Here is a 17142-nt window from a genome sequence, read left to right on the forward strand (position 1 = left end):
TAGGGACAGTGTACAATAGTCTGGTGTTAGGGACAGTGTACAATAGTCTGGTGTTAGGGACAGTGTACAATAGTCTGGTGATAGGGACAGTGTACAATAGTCTGGTGTTAGGGACAGTGTACAATAGTCTGGTGTTAGGGACAGTGTACAGTAGTCTGGTGTTAGGGACAGTGTACAATAGTCTGGTGTTAGGGACAGTGTACAATAGTCTGGTGTTAGGGACAGTGTACAATAGTCTGGTGTTAGGGACAGTGTACAGTAGTCTGGTGTTAGGGACAGTGTACAATAGTCTGGTGTTAGGGACAGTGTACAATAGTCTGGTGTTAGGGACAGTGTACAGTAGTCTGGTGTTAGGGACAGTGTACAATAGTCTGGTGTTAGGGACAGTGTACAATAGTCTGGTGTTAGGGACAGTGTACAATAGTCTGGTGTTAGGGACATTGTACAATGGTCTGGTGTTAGGGACAGTGTACAATAGTCTGGTGTTAGGGACAGTGTACAGTAGTCTGGTGTTAGAGAGATTCTGAGGCAGAATAGGTTAGCAAGTGACCAATGTTTGATGCAAGACTGTGACTGTGGCTGATGCTGTGACAGTGGGTGCCGGTGATGCGGATCGCTGCTCAAACCGCTGGTTTATTTAGCCTAGGTTCGATTATTGAAAAGTCGTCCTGATATAGTCGAAATATTGTTGACTGCAGCAACAGTAAGGATTATATCAAGTTGCATATCGTTCCTGCGATTCAGTTCATGAACGTAAGACAGAACGTGAAGTGTTGGAATTCGGCATTCCAAAGGAGACTCTTTACAATTGTCCACCAACACTGTAATGTCCACAATGTGTTCAGCTAGTTACATATGCTACGAGACCGGGGTGTGCGGGAGCTTTACATTGTTGGTGTAGCCCCGGGGTGTAGGGGGTGAGAACAGGGCGTCTAGCGCTGGAGTTGGTACACATCTTTTATCTGCCAACATAAATGCCCAAAGGCTAACGAAAGATAGGTACTCGAGAATAACGAAAGCCGGGCATAACCAGGTGCTTCTCAGCGGCATTGCGCCCTCTGGATAGGCTGGTGTGATTTGTTAGTATAGACGCCATTAGTCCCACCAACAGTGTGAATTGTATTTTTGACGTAAAGACGCGATTAAACCATAATCACTGGTGTAAGTAGTTCCAAGCGATTCAAAAATGAGTATTTTACGTTTGCTTCCCTAAATTGTCTGTTTGCGCATTAAACACTCAAATGTCGTGAGTTTATTGTGTATTGTTCTACGCCGCTTTCAGCAATATTCCAGCAATATCACGGCGGTAGACACCAGAAACGGGCTTCACACACTGTCCCCATGTGGTGAATCGAACCCGGGTCTCAAACGCTTTATCATCCACAGCTGGCTCACACAGCAGATATCGCTTGGATGAGATGATGGATGAAATTACATCACAATGCTTTGCAGACCATTGTGACATCACTGGTTACCATGACGTCACAATCAAATGACATCACTAATGGCTCTGCTACTGAAGCTGTTAGCAGTACTTTTTACACTGAAGACACTGCTAATTACTGTCTACAAATTGAAAAAGAAATTCGTCGTGATTTTTTCCAACTTTGGGGAAAAAAAACTACCTAGATGTGGTAATAAATGTTAATGTATAATATATCAAACGTCCAAACGAATATGATATAAACAAAATTAAAAAAAACAATAGATACCAATCAAAAAAACAATAGATACCAATCATCTATAGAGTTAGTATGAAGTCTGCAGAATGCCGCGCACTATATGTGAAAGAATGTGACTAAACAATGGACACCTCCTCGGTCGGCTGTTGAATGCGATAGGGGTATGTTCTGGTGAGTATCTCAAAATGTTCTAGTGGTATTCATTGACATCGTGTTCCAGTGTTGTTCAAGATGAGTACAGAATTGTTCCAACTATAACTGTTATGGAGCGTGAGGTATGTGTCCCGCACCACCAGTCCGAAGCCTTGCTATGTGGCAGCAACACTGAGGTGACCAACCTGCCTGGCCCCTCTAGCTGTATGTAAGTTCAACCTTCCCAGGCGATATCCCGGTACATTGTCAAGTCAAACTGTGGTGTGAGTTGTTGTCTTTGTTTACCGGTTGTGCTGCATGGGAGTGCAGGCGAACAGGGAAAGAAGGACCTCCCACGAAGTAACTGCACCATTATCACAGTTGCTACATGTAACTGCAGTCATGTAAGTCCTGGGGCAGGATGCAGGTTAACTGTTACACTCAGCGTATTAGTGAAACTAGGCATATTCTGCTTATTTTAGAAAAACAGAATTCCTACTACTCCAACAACAATAATAATAATAATAATAATAATAATAATATCGTTAGAAATTGGCACTAGTCCTGTAGTCCTTGCCAAACAGCCGAATAGTAAAGGTATCATAAGGACTAGTAAAAATTTGACCCTTTTCAGGGTTTTGCTATATGTTATCATTATGAGGACTAGTGGTTCAATACTTGTTATTTTCTACCGCTGAATAAGTGACTTATTGTTTAACTATAATATCAAACTGGACATTGCGGCCATAACGCTCATCCATTTTGTGACCTGGTAGCGTTTTTTCTAGAAAGTAGGTTAAAACATATGCAGGTTCATAACACAAGGAGGTTCTGTTTTCCAAAGGAACAACGAAGCGTGAGCCAGCGCTGTTTGACGTGAACGGGGGGTATCTAAACCGGCGGTTTCGGGTGGATTTTATGTGCGCTTATCAGGCAGTGCAGGTGTAAATGTCCATCTCGAGGCTTAAACTACTTAGTCAGCTAAACATTAAAAATATTAATCTTATATATGTTTTAAATGGTTTGAAAACAACATTTATGATACGAATTCTGTCCAAAAGAATACATCTTTAAAAAAAATGGCAACCAAAACGAGGTTCCGACGAGGCTCGAACTCGTGACCTTCTGCGTGTTAAGCAGACGTGATAACCACTACACCACGGAACCTCCCTATTCGGATGAGACAATTTTGTTTATTTAAAAATAAACTTAAGATTAAATTGTTGAGCCATTCCAATTTTGCGTTTTTTGTTCGTCTTTGATATTATGCGTCGAGGATCGTACCGGAACTCGTTTTCTACCATTGCAGAATGAGAGTGCCCTCCTGGAAGCTTATTAGCCTAGACACTGCCCGCTACCGATTCAACTTGACTGAATCAATACATTTGGAATTTGTGGCAGACTATCTAAACATAGATGTAAGTCGATCCTTGATATCAAAATTGATTTTTGTGATATCACTTTTTCATTTTGTTGGTCAGGGGCAGCATATTTCGATACCTAGTACCTCACTGCCGACCAGCGAGTTATCGTGGTAGAGGCCGCAGCCCCCTGCAAAACGTAGTGATATCTTCCCTATTAGAAGTTATGTTTGAATTGATTGTCACTGGTACCTTTGCTAATGTCATAATATGGCAAGCCGTTTTCGTATTTATTATCAAAATATTTGCGAAGGCTATTTTTATTTTTTTACCTAATTCTAAGTAATTGTTCGAATGGCATCGTGACATGTATTAATGATATGTTACCTATAGGTGCTGATATCATGAAATAACATTATAATAACTGACATAATTAATAATTAATCACTTATGGGTTCGATAACTGATTATTATTTTAATAATTATAACCTTAATAAATTAATAACGTCAGTTAATTTAATGATATCACTACGTATACATGATTTTAATTTAAGGATTGACTGTGGTTTTTTTTCGGTTCATTGAGGTATAGATCTAAATAAAAAAAAACGATGTGCAAACTGTATTGAAATACACCTGTAATAACTTGAAGATATCTTACTATATACTGTGAGTGAGTGGGTGGGTGGGTGGGTGAGTGAGTGAGTGAGAGGTTTTACGCACTTTTAGCAATATTCCAGCAATATCACCAGAAGTTGGTTTCACACATTGTGCCCTCGATGGGAATCGAACCCTGGTCTTCGGCGTAACAAGCGAATGCTCTAACACTAGGCTTCCCGACCGCCCCAACTATAGGCCTATTGTGGATTGCCATATAAAATAACCTTTATGGGAAATATCTTGCATATATTTTCTGATGAGACACATGTGCTTGATGTGTACAAAATAAAATTCATAATGAAAAACGAAAGTAGAAATCGGATCATCTAATGAAATGTTTGGTAATTGTTGGATGGAAATAGTTGGACTAGCTTCGCACTTCCCCTCTGTATATGATAATGACTTGGTACTTTCAACTATACTCTGCAAAAAAAAGAAGAAATGCAGTAGTTAAATTGTATGTAAAATACCCGAAAGAGTGTTGCAGACATCAATAAAATTGAATCCCAAAAATGAATTGGTCATTCATGGATTGGGATTGGTTTGAGTGGAAAGAATGAGGTACTGCCGAAATTTGGTGAAAATCCCGAAAGACACAACCACGTGAGAGCCTGGCGCCGAAACACACCAACATGGTATGCACTTGCAACATCACTTGTTAGGCCATACAAACGTTGGGTTTTCATTTGTATGCCATCACAATCTTTCTGCAAGTCTTTCAGCAAGTCTACAACTACAGCAATACCAGGATTGAGTAGGGTATCAACCCAGACGATGAAGAGCCGTTTTCGCACTGAAGGTATTCCCGCTATCAGACAACCAGTTCGATGTGTCAATTTGACCGTATTCGACCAATTAAGCGCCCCTCCCCCAATTTATATAGTAATTATTTCGTTTTAAATGAAAATCGTCCGGGCACCGAGGTTTCCGGATATTTGAAGTCCGTATAAGCGGGGCATGACTGTATTCTGTTTATTTTAGATATTTGTGACTTATGAATTTTATGCGCAGAAAAAAATTACACCGTACCCCTTCAGCGAAGTCCGGCAAACGAACGGGTGATGATGAGAAACTTCGTCGGTATACAAATTCGAAATTTGAGATAAAAAACTCACCAGACATGTTGATTTACCGTTTGAATTGTATTTTTTGTTCAGCTAGGCATCGTTTTATATCCAGGGATTAAGATTACCTTGTGTATTTTCTCGTAAACTAAGCCGGACACAGCAATTAGCTGTACACACGTTTTCTTGGAATCTACCGGTGATTCGATAGAGACACAACCAATGATATAACTTTACAGGATTTTAAATGCAAGGATCGGCAAAGGGTTGTATCTGAAACTATTTTTTTATCAGGAATAATATATTCCAATATATTGTTAATTTAGATGCAGCTTTTACTAAACATGTTTAAAATAATAATAACCCTAAGCGAAGTAGCTGATCGCTATTGCCGGGTATTATTTTTTACATGGAACCAGTCTGACCAGTCACCGTCAAGGCTCCCGTGCACGTGATCGCGAGAATTACGTGTTGACATAGAATCGTCCAACAAAAACAAATATGACTTTTAACGAGTCAAAGTATGGCATTTATGATATATGTATCCATTCTCTATCAACTTAAGTTCGTTTCAAGGCGTCAATAGCGGAAATTTGACCGTGGTTGCTGTTAATAACGGTGAGTTGTGCGATCTTCCGATCGCTTCACACGATTTCGCCGAAATTAATTAAAACAATATTAAAAGGAATTTTGAATAAATTTAATGAAATAAGTTACAAACAAAAGTCCAGATATACAAAGAACACTTTTTATAGCCAGACAGTGTAATAACATGAATAATTTGCGAACTTCAGTATGGAATTGTTGACATGGTTTTCCGGTGTTACGTGCTCACAGTAATGTCTTTCCATGGGGGAAAAAACATCAAAACTCATTAATTCGTGTATAATGCGCACCCCCTTCTACACAGCTGTGTTTTTTTTTTGAAAAAGGTGCGCACTATTCTCAAGAAAATATGGTAAGGCTTACTGATGAATTGGCTTACCAATTTGACCTGAATTGGTCCCAATAAGCGCCCACCCTTTCTGTCTTTTTTTTAAGCGCCCTGGGCGCTTAATGGGTCGAATACGGTACCTGCATCGTCTGCGACGTCAATGGTGTCAATGAGTATGACCACAAATGCAGAAGATGCGTTGATGACATACGTTTTATGCTTCGCAACATCCAGGTCCTGCCATGGCTCTCCAGGTCTCCAGATTTAAACCCAATCAAAAATTTATTGGATGCACTGGATGAAGGAGTGAGAGCACATCAGCAACAACAACAGAACCTCGGACGGTTGGCACAAGCACTGCAGGCAGAGTGGGCAAACATTCTCCAGGCCAGTGCCAGTCAGTCTTGGACTCTAATGGTGGTCATACAAGATATTGAGAACAGCTGACCTTCACCTTAAAATGTACTGTTCCATGTGTGCCAATTTTGAACAATTGTTGATTAATTATATGATATATTAAATATACATCTAAAATCACTTTTGCATTTCTTTTTAGGCAGAGTATATTTGAAGACACATGCAGCAATGTATCAGGTATGGCAGTCATACATTAAGACTGTCAAATCAAAGCTCATGCAATATACATGTAAATATTTCCGAAAGACCATGGGAGTTCGGGATATATGAAACTTAATAAGGTGTGCCAGGTGTATATTTACTTCTGTATGTTTTATCTTAGCAAATGTTGAATAGTATTTAATAAGGACCATACCTTTAACTGGACTATGTTGGTCCTTTGCAAATGTTGTGTTTTGTGGCATTTTTATATATTTTTTATATTAATCACCATTCTGTATGAATAAAACAAGTATTTCCATGTGCCAACCACTTGGGTTTCAAAATTTAAATACTATTTACCCTTTAGCTATTTACTGAAGTACCTTTTGTTACACCTGTTTAAGTTCAAGGTAAGATTTAAGGTTTTAACAGTATGTTTAGGTTGTATTACCAATGCATGCAAGTATGAAAAATATGTTGGTGATTGGGGTTGCAGGGCAGTCAGAAACCTTTTGAAATTGACCACACCAGTCCAATTTGAGTTGGCTTTTTCAATCAAAAGATAATGGGAACCTATTCCCAAGTTTAGGCACCTGTGAAGATGTGGTTAGAGAATAGGGTTGCCGTAAAGGCAACTATGCTTGTCCAAAGAGGCAAATAACGGGATTTTGTGGTCAGGCTCACGGACTTGTTTCACACGTCATCATATCCCAACTGCATGGCTCGATGTTCATGTCAGTCACTGGATTGTCTGGTCTAGAATTGATTATTTGCAGACCGCCTTGATATAGCTGGAAATATTGCAGAGTACTTGTATGGGTGATCCCTAACTGTGATATTACTATATACAGGATATAGGAAGAGCTGGTTTGACACATTGTCACTTTTATCATGTTTTGGTCATGTGATGTGGATGAACATGATTGAATCTGTAATTTCATATAAGTTATGAGCATACACTGTATTTGTTTCTTTTCCGAGAGAGTTTTCCCCCATGGTAAAATAGAATGCATGTTTGGCAAGTGTGTTTCCACCTGTAATGCAGATGGGATAGCATGAAATTATTTAGAATGTCCAAAATGTCCAGATGAAAAGGCTGGATATACATTAATATAATCTATTTCAATCTGTAAAAGTTCTGAAAAACAATATAGCAATACATTCTCCTTTCCCTGTATCGGCTTTTGAAAAAAACTGCTTCATTTCTTCATCACATAGAAAGCCTAACCTCACAAAGCTCTTGGTATTTGTTCATAAGATAATCAACGTTATTGTTTATCATGCATGGCTTGTTTTGTGTAACACTGAATGATATGTTGTGAACACAAATAATATCCACAGCCTACTTGTCAAGAAGTGATATCTTCAGTGGTTCTACACTTTATTCAACATGTGATGTTGATAAAGTTGAAAAATGATTCATGTCCATCCAGACTCTGCCCTTTCAATGTCCCTCAAACAGCAACAAAGTAATTGTATTGGTAGTCATCAGTCTGCCACAGTCATAACCCATCTGCATCAAGACATCACTGACTGACGGCAACATTGAATACAGCTACCACTCTATGGTACAACCTTCTTCTTGACCTTTCAAATGGCCATGCCACACAATGGTTTGGGACAGTCTTCTTGCTAACCACATCATGTGCATTTCCTGCTATATGTGAATTCAGAGAAAAATAACAAGTCGTATATCATAACTGCACATTTTTGTATTTAATAATGAACATGAAATGATGCATATATATAATATCTGCAGCATAGTCTGCCAAAGCTATGAACAGCAATGGCACGAGGGATGAACAACTAATGGAAGCAGAGAACAAAACCACGGTAACAGAACATACACAACCTGGGAATGAGATAATGTATGCAAAAAAAATATGTTACCATGAAATGAGTGTGAGCACTCAATGAGCTGTACTCAACATTTTACACAAATGTGGCAGCAAAACATAACTTCACTGGCACACGGTGCTGCATCTGTTTGCTCAGATATTTACAATGAAACAATGAGCATGAGGGTATGAGCAAAATCATGGAAAATATTGTGCATTTCCATTTTGTAGCTTTTAGGCAACATCACAAAAGATTGGCATTTCTTTCCGATTGGAAAAGAAATGTCAGCTTTAAAATAATAAAATAAACTACAGCTACAAAACAGAAATGTAACTTGTTGCCTAAATATATTGCAATGTGTGTGAAATAGTTAAATGTTGAGTACAGCCATGACTCCCTTCTGATATTGCATGAGCATGGAGTCCAAATGATCAAAAACTTTGTACACATGACAATGATCACCTGATAGGCACAGTTCATTCATAGAGAAACATTTGTTGAGGACATGTCAGTAGCGATACAGATGATCTGTGGTTACAGCAATGGACTATGAAATGCATCATACAAAAGGATCAAAATTCATTTATGCAAACTCAAATCACAACTTAAATCTATGGCAATACATTTAATTACGGTACATGATAGTAGTAAGTAAATAACACTAAACATGTCTCTGGTGCCTTTCAAAATGTACATTCTACAAAGCTTTTGATGTTCTGGATTCTCTAAGAAGAAATTGGTGTACTGAAATTGTCTAAGACATGTCCATAACTAAAATAATAACACATTTCCTGCCGTTAAAGCATGATTCCTAAACATTATGCTTCAGAAATAAATTTAGTTGCAGCACTGAAATGTTAAAAACAGTTTCATATCTGTAAGACAATGCACCAGAAGTCTTGCCAACATATCTAAGTTGGTATTTATTCTTAACCCCCAAATAAATAAAATCATGTCCTTTGAGGTCAATAAATAACTACATAAATTATCAATATGCAATTCAATAATTATAAAACATATACTTTGTGCATAATTTGTTAACAGTATCACTTACTGTCATTAGATAGATCATCTATATAATAGGTATGTACAAAGTGAAGTAAAACAGACATAAATAAAAGAAGTACAATGTACAAGGACTGATAAGACACATGTTGCAACACATCCAATCCCCCCCTCCCTCATTCCCATGAAAGCAAATCAAAGCATCACTTTCAGCAATGTCAATTTTACACAATTTAGTTCTGAAGATACAAAAAGCATATTTCATGTACTCAGTTTGAGGTCATAGTTCATCTGCATACTTATTAATTTAGTGGCATGGGAAAATCCCCATTCAACCCAACCCCACATTCTATACTTAAATATTCAAAAGCTAACTGTCTAGACAGGAGAAAGATGACACATTCTGCCAGTCATTCTTAAAATAAGTTATTATTTTCAGAATCACTAAAATCCAATTAATGTAAGATATCACTTAACATATTTGGTATTATGGGGTCAACACTGGCATCTTTCTGATTCAAATGACTTAACATTAGAAGTAGATGTGTGACTGTCATCAAAGCCCCGTTTTAAGGAATGATTGTAAGTAAGAAACAGGTACAAGGATTATGTCCAAATGTACTTTGTGAAGAACAAAAACTGCCAATTTCTGAGTAAACATTCTTTCTGTAAATACTGTACAGAAACGGATAAGACTTCACCTGAACTTCATGGTCAGAATTAGAAAATGTGTGAGATTACAAAGAAAAGCCTACTTTTTATATATCATTGAACAATGTATGACAGTTTCATTCATGTTATTTTATGAGTTTTAGTTATTCAGCCTTATGATATTTAAATTAAGTTATTTTCATTGTTTTAGAGGCAGCAAAAGAATAAAACTGATATGGTTTGTGTATGAAGAATGTTTACACTGTTGGAATAAAAGCAACAAATGTGGCTTCACCAAATCAAAACAATATGGAAGAGTAACTGCCTAAACCTTGGACTAGAAATGTTATTACTTTTACACAAAGAAATGGTCCAGTGTCTGCTTGCTCTTCATAACGAGTACTCAAAATACATAAAACAATAATTTATTGTATTGCATATTGATTGTTTATTGCATATCTTCATCCATACCATATATGACCTTAAAACACTGAATGAATAGAATAACACAACTATTTCCAAACCTGTCACTTAATTTCAAATAGAAGACTAGAGCATCAAAGTGCTTTTCAAAGTGGTCTTGTTGTCAGGTGCTGACAACATTAGGCTTAAAACTCATGATGGTCAGAGAACTAGTCAAGTCCAAAGTTTAGGTAATTACAGAAGCAAACAGTGTGACTGTCCTGTCACTTTCATAAAAAACTTAAGCTGCATAGGTGTAACAAGTACATGCAATAATGTGAGATAAATTCTAGTAGCACTTCATTATGATACAGTAGCACAAGGCAAATGTTTGTTGGTTGAAACATAGGATTTGATTGTTTCATGCAACAAATCATAATAACATAACATAATTTTGTCAACAAAACAGAATCGCATATGGAATTACAGTAAGAATGTACAATTATTGACTGCAAGTAATCATTTTGATTGCATGTGCCTGTTGGGCTTTGTGCTGTTGCAAATCAAGGTCACAATTGTGCTCTCTCAGATGTCTCAGACATGCTTATTATCACATCATCTCAGTAACAGAAGCATTGATACCAAACAGTTTATTCATGCAGCTTAGTTCCAACCTATTGTTAAATATCATTCATTATTATAATTGCTTTCTCTTTTAATATGGTGATATCATACAGCACAGTGGATGGGGATTTCTCAATTGTCATGATTATTTTGGAGTGAAATTTACTTTCGTACTCAAAGTGTCATCTGTAATATTGATCATTTATTTGATTTGTAACATGACTTTTCAGAAAGTCCTCTCATGTGATACTCCACAAAGTGTTTGATTGCATCCTGACTACATGTCAATAGTGTAGTTCAACATATATTGCAAGTTTAGTATTCATGAACATTGCTATAAAAATACATCTTTTAAAGAATATGTTTTCTCTTAATTATAATAAGGAATATAATTTAGATTTCTATAACATCTCATGCAAAATACTTGCAGTTTTGAATGAATTGTCTGCACATACAAATGTTGTTTTCCCTGAAGTACAATTGCAGCCTGACATCAGATTAAGGAATACTGAACAGGACTTGACAAGGCCTTTGCCATAAAAGTATTCTCAAGTTTACATCAAGACATTAGTATCGAGTGGGGATGATGCTTACAGCACCAAATTCTGTCAGACAGTGTACATATAATGAGATGCCTTAATGCAAGATTGTCAATGACATGCCATGTGAATTATAGCGAATTACCTCCCTTTGACAAACATGATACATGTAGTTGTGATTGGTGTCTACCATAATTGGCGAAATAAATATCAGAATTTTGAATTCTGCAAAATAATATCTGACAAAGGAGAATATTTAACAGTGTCTTGGGTGAGCAATACTGAATTTCACAATGCATAGGAAGAAATGCATAACAGTATACTTAAGTACAAACATACAGAGTTCTGTTTGCTGGCCCCATAGCATAATTAATTGCTGTGTGGCTAAATATATTCACAAAATACAATTATGACTGACAAAAGACAGAACTCATTCTCATCAGTATGCTTGTCAGGTTAATTAACTACTACCTTTGCTTTCTTTAGGATATTTATCAAAAGCTGAATCCACTGTTGCCAAAGTCAAAAATGTTTCTATCACAGGACATAAAGCAGATATCAATGATTAGTCACTTTAGAAAGTACATCTTACAACTTTCTCCTGGAACACTGATTTACTGCATGGGAAAATCCAGTGAGATGATGACCACCTATCTGTTACTGATGACGATGTTGGAATGAGGTGTGTGCACACTCAGATGTTGTCTCCAGTGCTAGCCAGGATATGGGCAAGTAGGCTGGTGGCAATGTCAGAGCTGTCATGGCATCTGCTGTGGAGTATTTCCTTGTGTTATTCCAACCTCGATAGTCATCAAGTAGCAGCACCACTGGCTACCCATTGTCACATGATTGAAAGCTACAAAACAAGATGGGCCTATTGCTACTGACTCAGACCAAATTGACTGGCTCAAACACCATCATATTGGAGTGTATATGTATATATATATATATAAAGATATACATGTATGTATATATATATTTATAAAAATGATCATGACAAAAAAGAAATGAGACGCATGAAACTGTACCATATATGTATAAACTGGAAGCAGAAACACATGAACCCCTTATCCCTAAGAAAAATATTATGATAAGTTTTGCCATGCACATACATGGAAAGCTGAAAAATATTTTCCAGTGCCTCGATTTCCTCTAAATAATTCATCACTCTTGTAACAACAAAATACAGTTTCATGTATGTGCAAGTCTTTTGGACAACTTTTGGCATTTTGATTCCTATCATGAGCCTATTGACTGGTTATTTCCCAAATCCAACAGTACAAGACAAGAGAGAATCACAGAATAAGGACACAGCACTTGTGCAGGTCGACCAACCAGCCATAGACATCCATCGAGTCTTAAAGCTAGGGAGCTGTCAGTCGACCTTATGGAGAGCTAACACCAACATGAAGAACAGCAACACAGAGGGGTGGGTGATAGGGAGAGGGGACATCACACGGATCCCAAACAATTTCATAAAAGGTAGTTGGGTATAACACAGTGAGTGGAGTGGACTTAAAAACAGAAATACCATCATTTCAAAAAGTTATCAGAATATGTACAGCTGAGAATAGAATCCAAACTGGTGGTAGTCTTCCACACAAATTTACAAACAGAAAATAGTCATGTGAGTACAAAAGTAAGCCACATGTTTTGAGGGGTCAACTTCCCTCCCAATGTAGTGGTCACTGCAGCAGCAGCAGCAGCAAGTGCACATTCTGTCAACTCTAACAGTCTACCATTCATAGTGTCAGAATGTAAAACCAACTGTATGCAGCATCAGACCATTTCTAATAGGGTGAGATTCTCAGTGCAGGCTTTGTGTACGTGCATCCTCAGGAATTGCATATGACTTAGCCTGTCTGTCTGCAGTAAGAAGTAAGAGAGGTCTGTTCACACACACACACACACACAGGTCGGTAGGCCTGCATTTGGCTGTGGACTAGGAGAGTGGGAACACACTGAGATCTGCCAGTCACTGTAGGCATGTAATTAGCTGCTCCTCTTCCAGGGCAATAAATTACAATAAATGATGAGCACTGGTTTATGGTGATGGCCATCAAGTGGGCACATATCGGTTAATCAATCTTCATACATTTCAGGGATCTCATGGATCTTGTTGGCTGTTATACAGCCACTTGAATTGATTCATCAACTGGCAATTTGTTGTATTGTGGATATACCTTCAGTACCTAGTTGGATATGTTCTGTTCATGGAGTAAAACATGGCCGCCTTTGGAAGACAAAACGTCTGTCAGAAGATTTCAAGAGGGAATTGAAGCTGAGCCACGAAGAGTGTGTTGGTATTCTTTCTCGTTGAGTTTGATTCATTGTTTCATGATGCGGTGACTCTCCCATTAATGAACATGTCTTCATGATAGAGAATGTGACAATAGGCTGAGTTGATGATCAGTACACTGAAATGCTTAAGATTTTGTTGGCATGTATGTCTGGCATGATGAGGATTTCACAATGCTGCAGCCAAGATGTGAAGGGAGCACTTATGGAGTCGATATTCTCAGTCCTTGACTTATCACATGATGAGATTGAGACTGTGATCAGGCTGTTGACCATTTTAAGTTCAGCACCTGGTTGTCTTTTCAGTAAGCACTGGGACAAGCCCTATGTCATGTATCCTTTAGTAAGCGTAGACCTTCATTTACATAATGTACCAGTTGTAAGACACTACTGTGTAAGGACAGAGGGCCACAGGTGTTGTCAAGGACATCAAAAAATTCTGAAACGAGAAAATCAATACATGATTAACCATTTTACTAACTGTTCATGTAGATTTAACATACTGAATATTTTCATGACAAAATAATCAGATAATGTGTCATATTTGGATATCACATGTCATCATAAATACACTTATTCTAAACTAGTCAAATGAAACACCCCTAAGGTAAAAAATAGTGCCACAACACTGGAGTTTACCTGGAGATGTAGTCACAAGTTTAAAATGTCACGAAAGGCATCCACTAAACCAAAGTCACTGCCAGTATTGCTATTCAAACATTACCTGCATGAGTACTGAGGATAAAAGTAATTTCAAATATAAAACTAACTATCCACAATGTTTCTAAATCAGCAACAATGTAGATAATATTGTAAAATATTGTTGCATTACACAACCAATAAACGTAACACTGAAACCTTAAATATAGACCACAGAATTTATTTTTTTTAACACCATACAATATTACACAATATTTCCATTTGTTCACAAAAAGGAGAGAGTACAATTTGGACAAAATATGATATCATCATAAGGAGAACGATACATGCCAAGTTCAGCTCAGTCTGGACCTTAAGAGAAGATGTTTACAAAGCCAGACAGACATCCATCAGAGAATTTAAGAGCATTTGATTACATTGTGAGAAGAAATGGCTGTGTTATGACTGAGATGTGTTATGCATTTCAATGTAGCTGCAGTGGTGGCACTATTGAAAATCCAATTCAAACTTCCTGAACTTATTCAGATGTCATCATTGGCCGGAACAAGCATGTAAAGTTTCAGCTTCATTGGAACAGTGGTTTTGAGGAGAGAGTATGAGGAAATGCATTTTGATAGAATTTGAGAGCATGGTCAAAGTGATATGGTCAAAGGTCAAAATGTCAAACATCACCAAAAAATGGAACATATGTACTGAGCACCTCTCATATTGCATATACCAAATGCAATACATCTTAAACAGAAATGGCTGAGTTATAGCTATAAGAAGTTCCAGTTTTAACATGGTCAAAGTGCAAAGATCAAAATTCAAAATAGTGCCAAAACACAGGAAACATATGTTTGAGCCCCACTGCTAACTACACACGAACCAAAATTGACTTAAGTAATGTCCATAAATAGAGTTTTCTATTTGACTCAAGTGACTGTAATATTTGAAATTGGATTCAAACCTCTAGAACCAATTCAGAGTCATCATTGGAAGTAAAAAGCATGTGAAGTTTAAGTATGGCTGGTTCATTTTTTCTCGAGTAAATGTTTACAGCAGACAACTCATGATTCTTAGTATTTCCAATATGGTCACAATACTATGTATGGTCAAGCACACATGTCTTGACCAAACTTGGTACAACACAACGTGACCATCTCACCCAGCAAATGGGAGAAGAGTTATGAATTTTTCTTGTTCTTAAACAAAAATGGAATTCCATTTTTTATGCCTAGAACAAAAACCCTTTTAGTAGCAAACACTTCAGCCAAATCTGTCTAGCCATTTTAGACAAGAAGTTGAACATGAAACAAGAGTCATCAGAAGATGACAAATCCTCCTATAAATTCGAAAGGACAAATTATCTGCCTGTTAAGTCCACTTGATGAAGAATTTTAAGTGGACTTGTCTGTCAGTATACAAGAGTTATTATTGAGCTATCAAAACAATACCATGGAATTGGGCTTCGGAACTTTGTATTTCAATGTCATGTACACACCAACATGAACAGTCAAACTTGTTGCCAGGGAAACGGAAAAAATATAAATTCAAACAATCCCAAAACAGCAAAAGGCACCAGATGACAAACTGCTCATATGTGTGCACCGTTTCAAGGAAGAATACCTATTAGTTTTAAAGAAGTAGTCAAAGTCAAACTTCTTGCCATGGAAACAGGGAAAAAATATCTAAAGTCCTTAGCAAAAGGTGCCACTTCAACACATTAATAGTACATGTTCCATGTTTGATTCAATACTGTTGAACAGTTTTTAGTGCTGCTCCAGGAACGACACCTACATCCATTTCAGCAAAGTCTAACTTGTGTCCAAGGATACACCAAAAAATACAATTTTGAAACATTCCTAAATAGCAAAAATTATTATTTTTTTAAATTAAAAAATAGCAAAAGGCACCACTTCAGTATGTGACTGATAGATTTGCCAAGTTTCGATCAAAGATACTGAATGGTTTTCGAGTTCTGCCCCGGAAAAGGAAATGATTACGGACAGACGGACGGACAGACAGACACACTGGCTGATCGCTATATCATCCCGTATTATATGCTGGGGGGATAAAAAAGGTTATGGATTTTGACGATGAAGGAAGACTTGCCTTTCAGGCCAGGGAAGCTAACAATTTTTCTTATTATCCCCACTTGATTTGGATGTGATGAAAATGAAATATGAGATCCCTTATTACAAACCAGTGAAGCATATAATTAAAATACAAGCAAGTCACTTCAAAATTTCAGATTTCAGCATACCTTTAAACTCGTGTGCAGCAACATCTGCCTGCAACCAGAGATCATGACTGGTGACCAGATAACCAGAGAAGTTGATGTATTGTTGCATGACGGAATGCATTCGCTGGGAGACATTGATTGTCCCTGGCGATGACATGGGAGTGGTGGCACTTGAGCTTAAGTTACCATTTGTCAGCTTGTTGGATGGCAAGTCACAGCTACCCTGTAGACAGTCAAGTAATACATATGACATCGTGCAGTGTTTGAAATTAAGGTGCTTCGTGGGTTCCCTGAGGTCAACCCCCTAAATCATTCACTTTTAACATTAGGTTTATGACAAGGATCCCTAGACTACTTCGCATAATTTCAAACACTGCTTCAAGTCATTCGTTATGTACATATTACATGCCCATTACAAATCATGTGTCTCAATATTCATTACAAACATGTTTAAAAAATGGGACTAACAGGTCCATTCGTCACCACTCGCCCCTTTCCGTAACCTGCAA

The 17142-nt window shown here is 37.5% G+C and overlaps 1 protein-coding gene and 1 non-coding gene across 2 annotated transcripts in view; both read right to left on the reverse strand.

The window, feature by feature from the left end:
* Window positions 1–2908: 2908 nt before the first annotated feature.
* Window positions 2909–2981, reverse strand: Trnav-aac (transfer RNA valine (anticodon AAC)). Its single transcript has one exon. It is a non-coding gene; the product is annotated as a tRNA-Val (tRNA).
* Window positions 2982–8116: 5135 nt separating this feature from the next.
* The window catches only part of LOC139451131 (AF4/FMR2 family member 4-like), a 154090-nt gene continuing 145064 nt past the window's right edge, over window positions 8117–17142 (reverse strand). The window contains exons 19-20 of the mRNA XM_071232927.1: window positions 16655–16856; window positions 8117–14188 (exon numbers count right to left, since the gene is read on the reverse strand). Of these exons, the coding sequence (XP_071089028.1) occupies window positions 14079–14188; window positions 16655–16856 (312 nt within the window). The 3' untranslated portion in view covers window positions 8117–14078. The remainder of the gene's footprint in view (window positions 14189–16654; window positions 16857–17142) is intronic.

Source organism: Haliotis cracherodii, unplaced genomic scaffold, assembly GCF_022045235.1.
Source record: "Haliotis cracherodii isolate W230 unplaced genomic scaffold, xgHalCrac1.p SCAF_8, whole genome shotgun sequence".
Lineage (NCBI taxonomy): Eukaryota > Metazoa > Mollusca > Gastropoda > Lepetellida > Haliotidae > Haliotis > Haliotis cracherodii.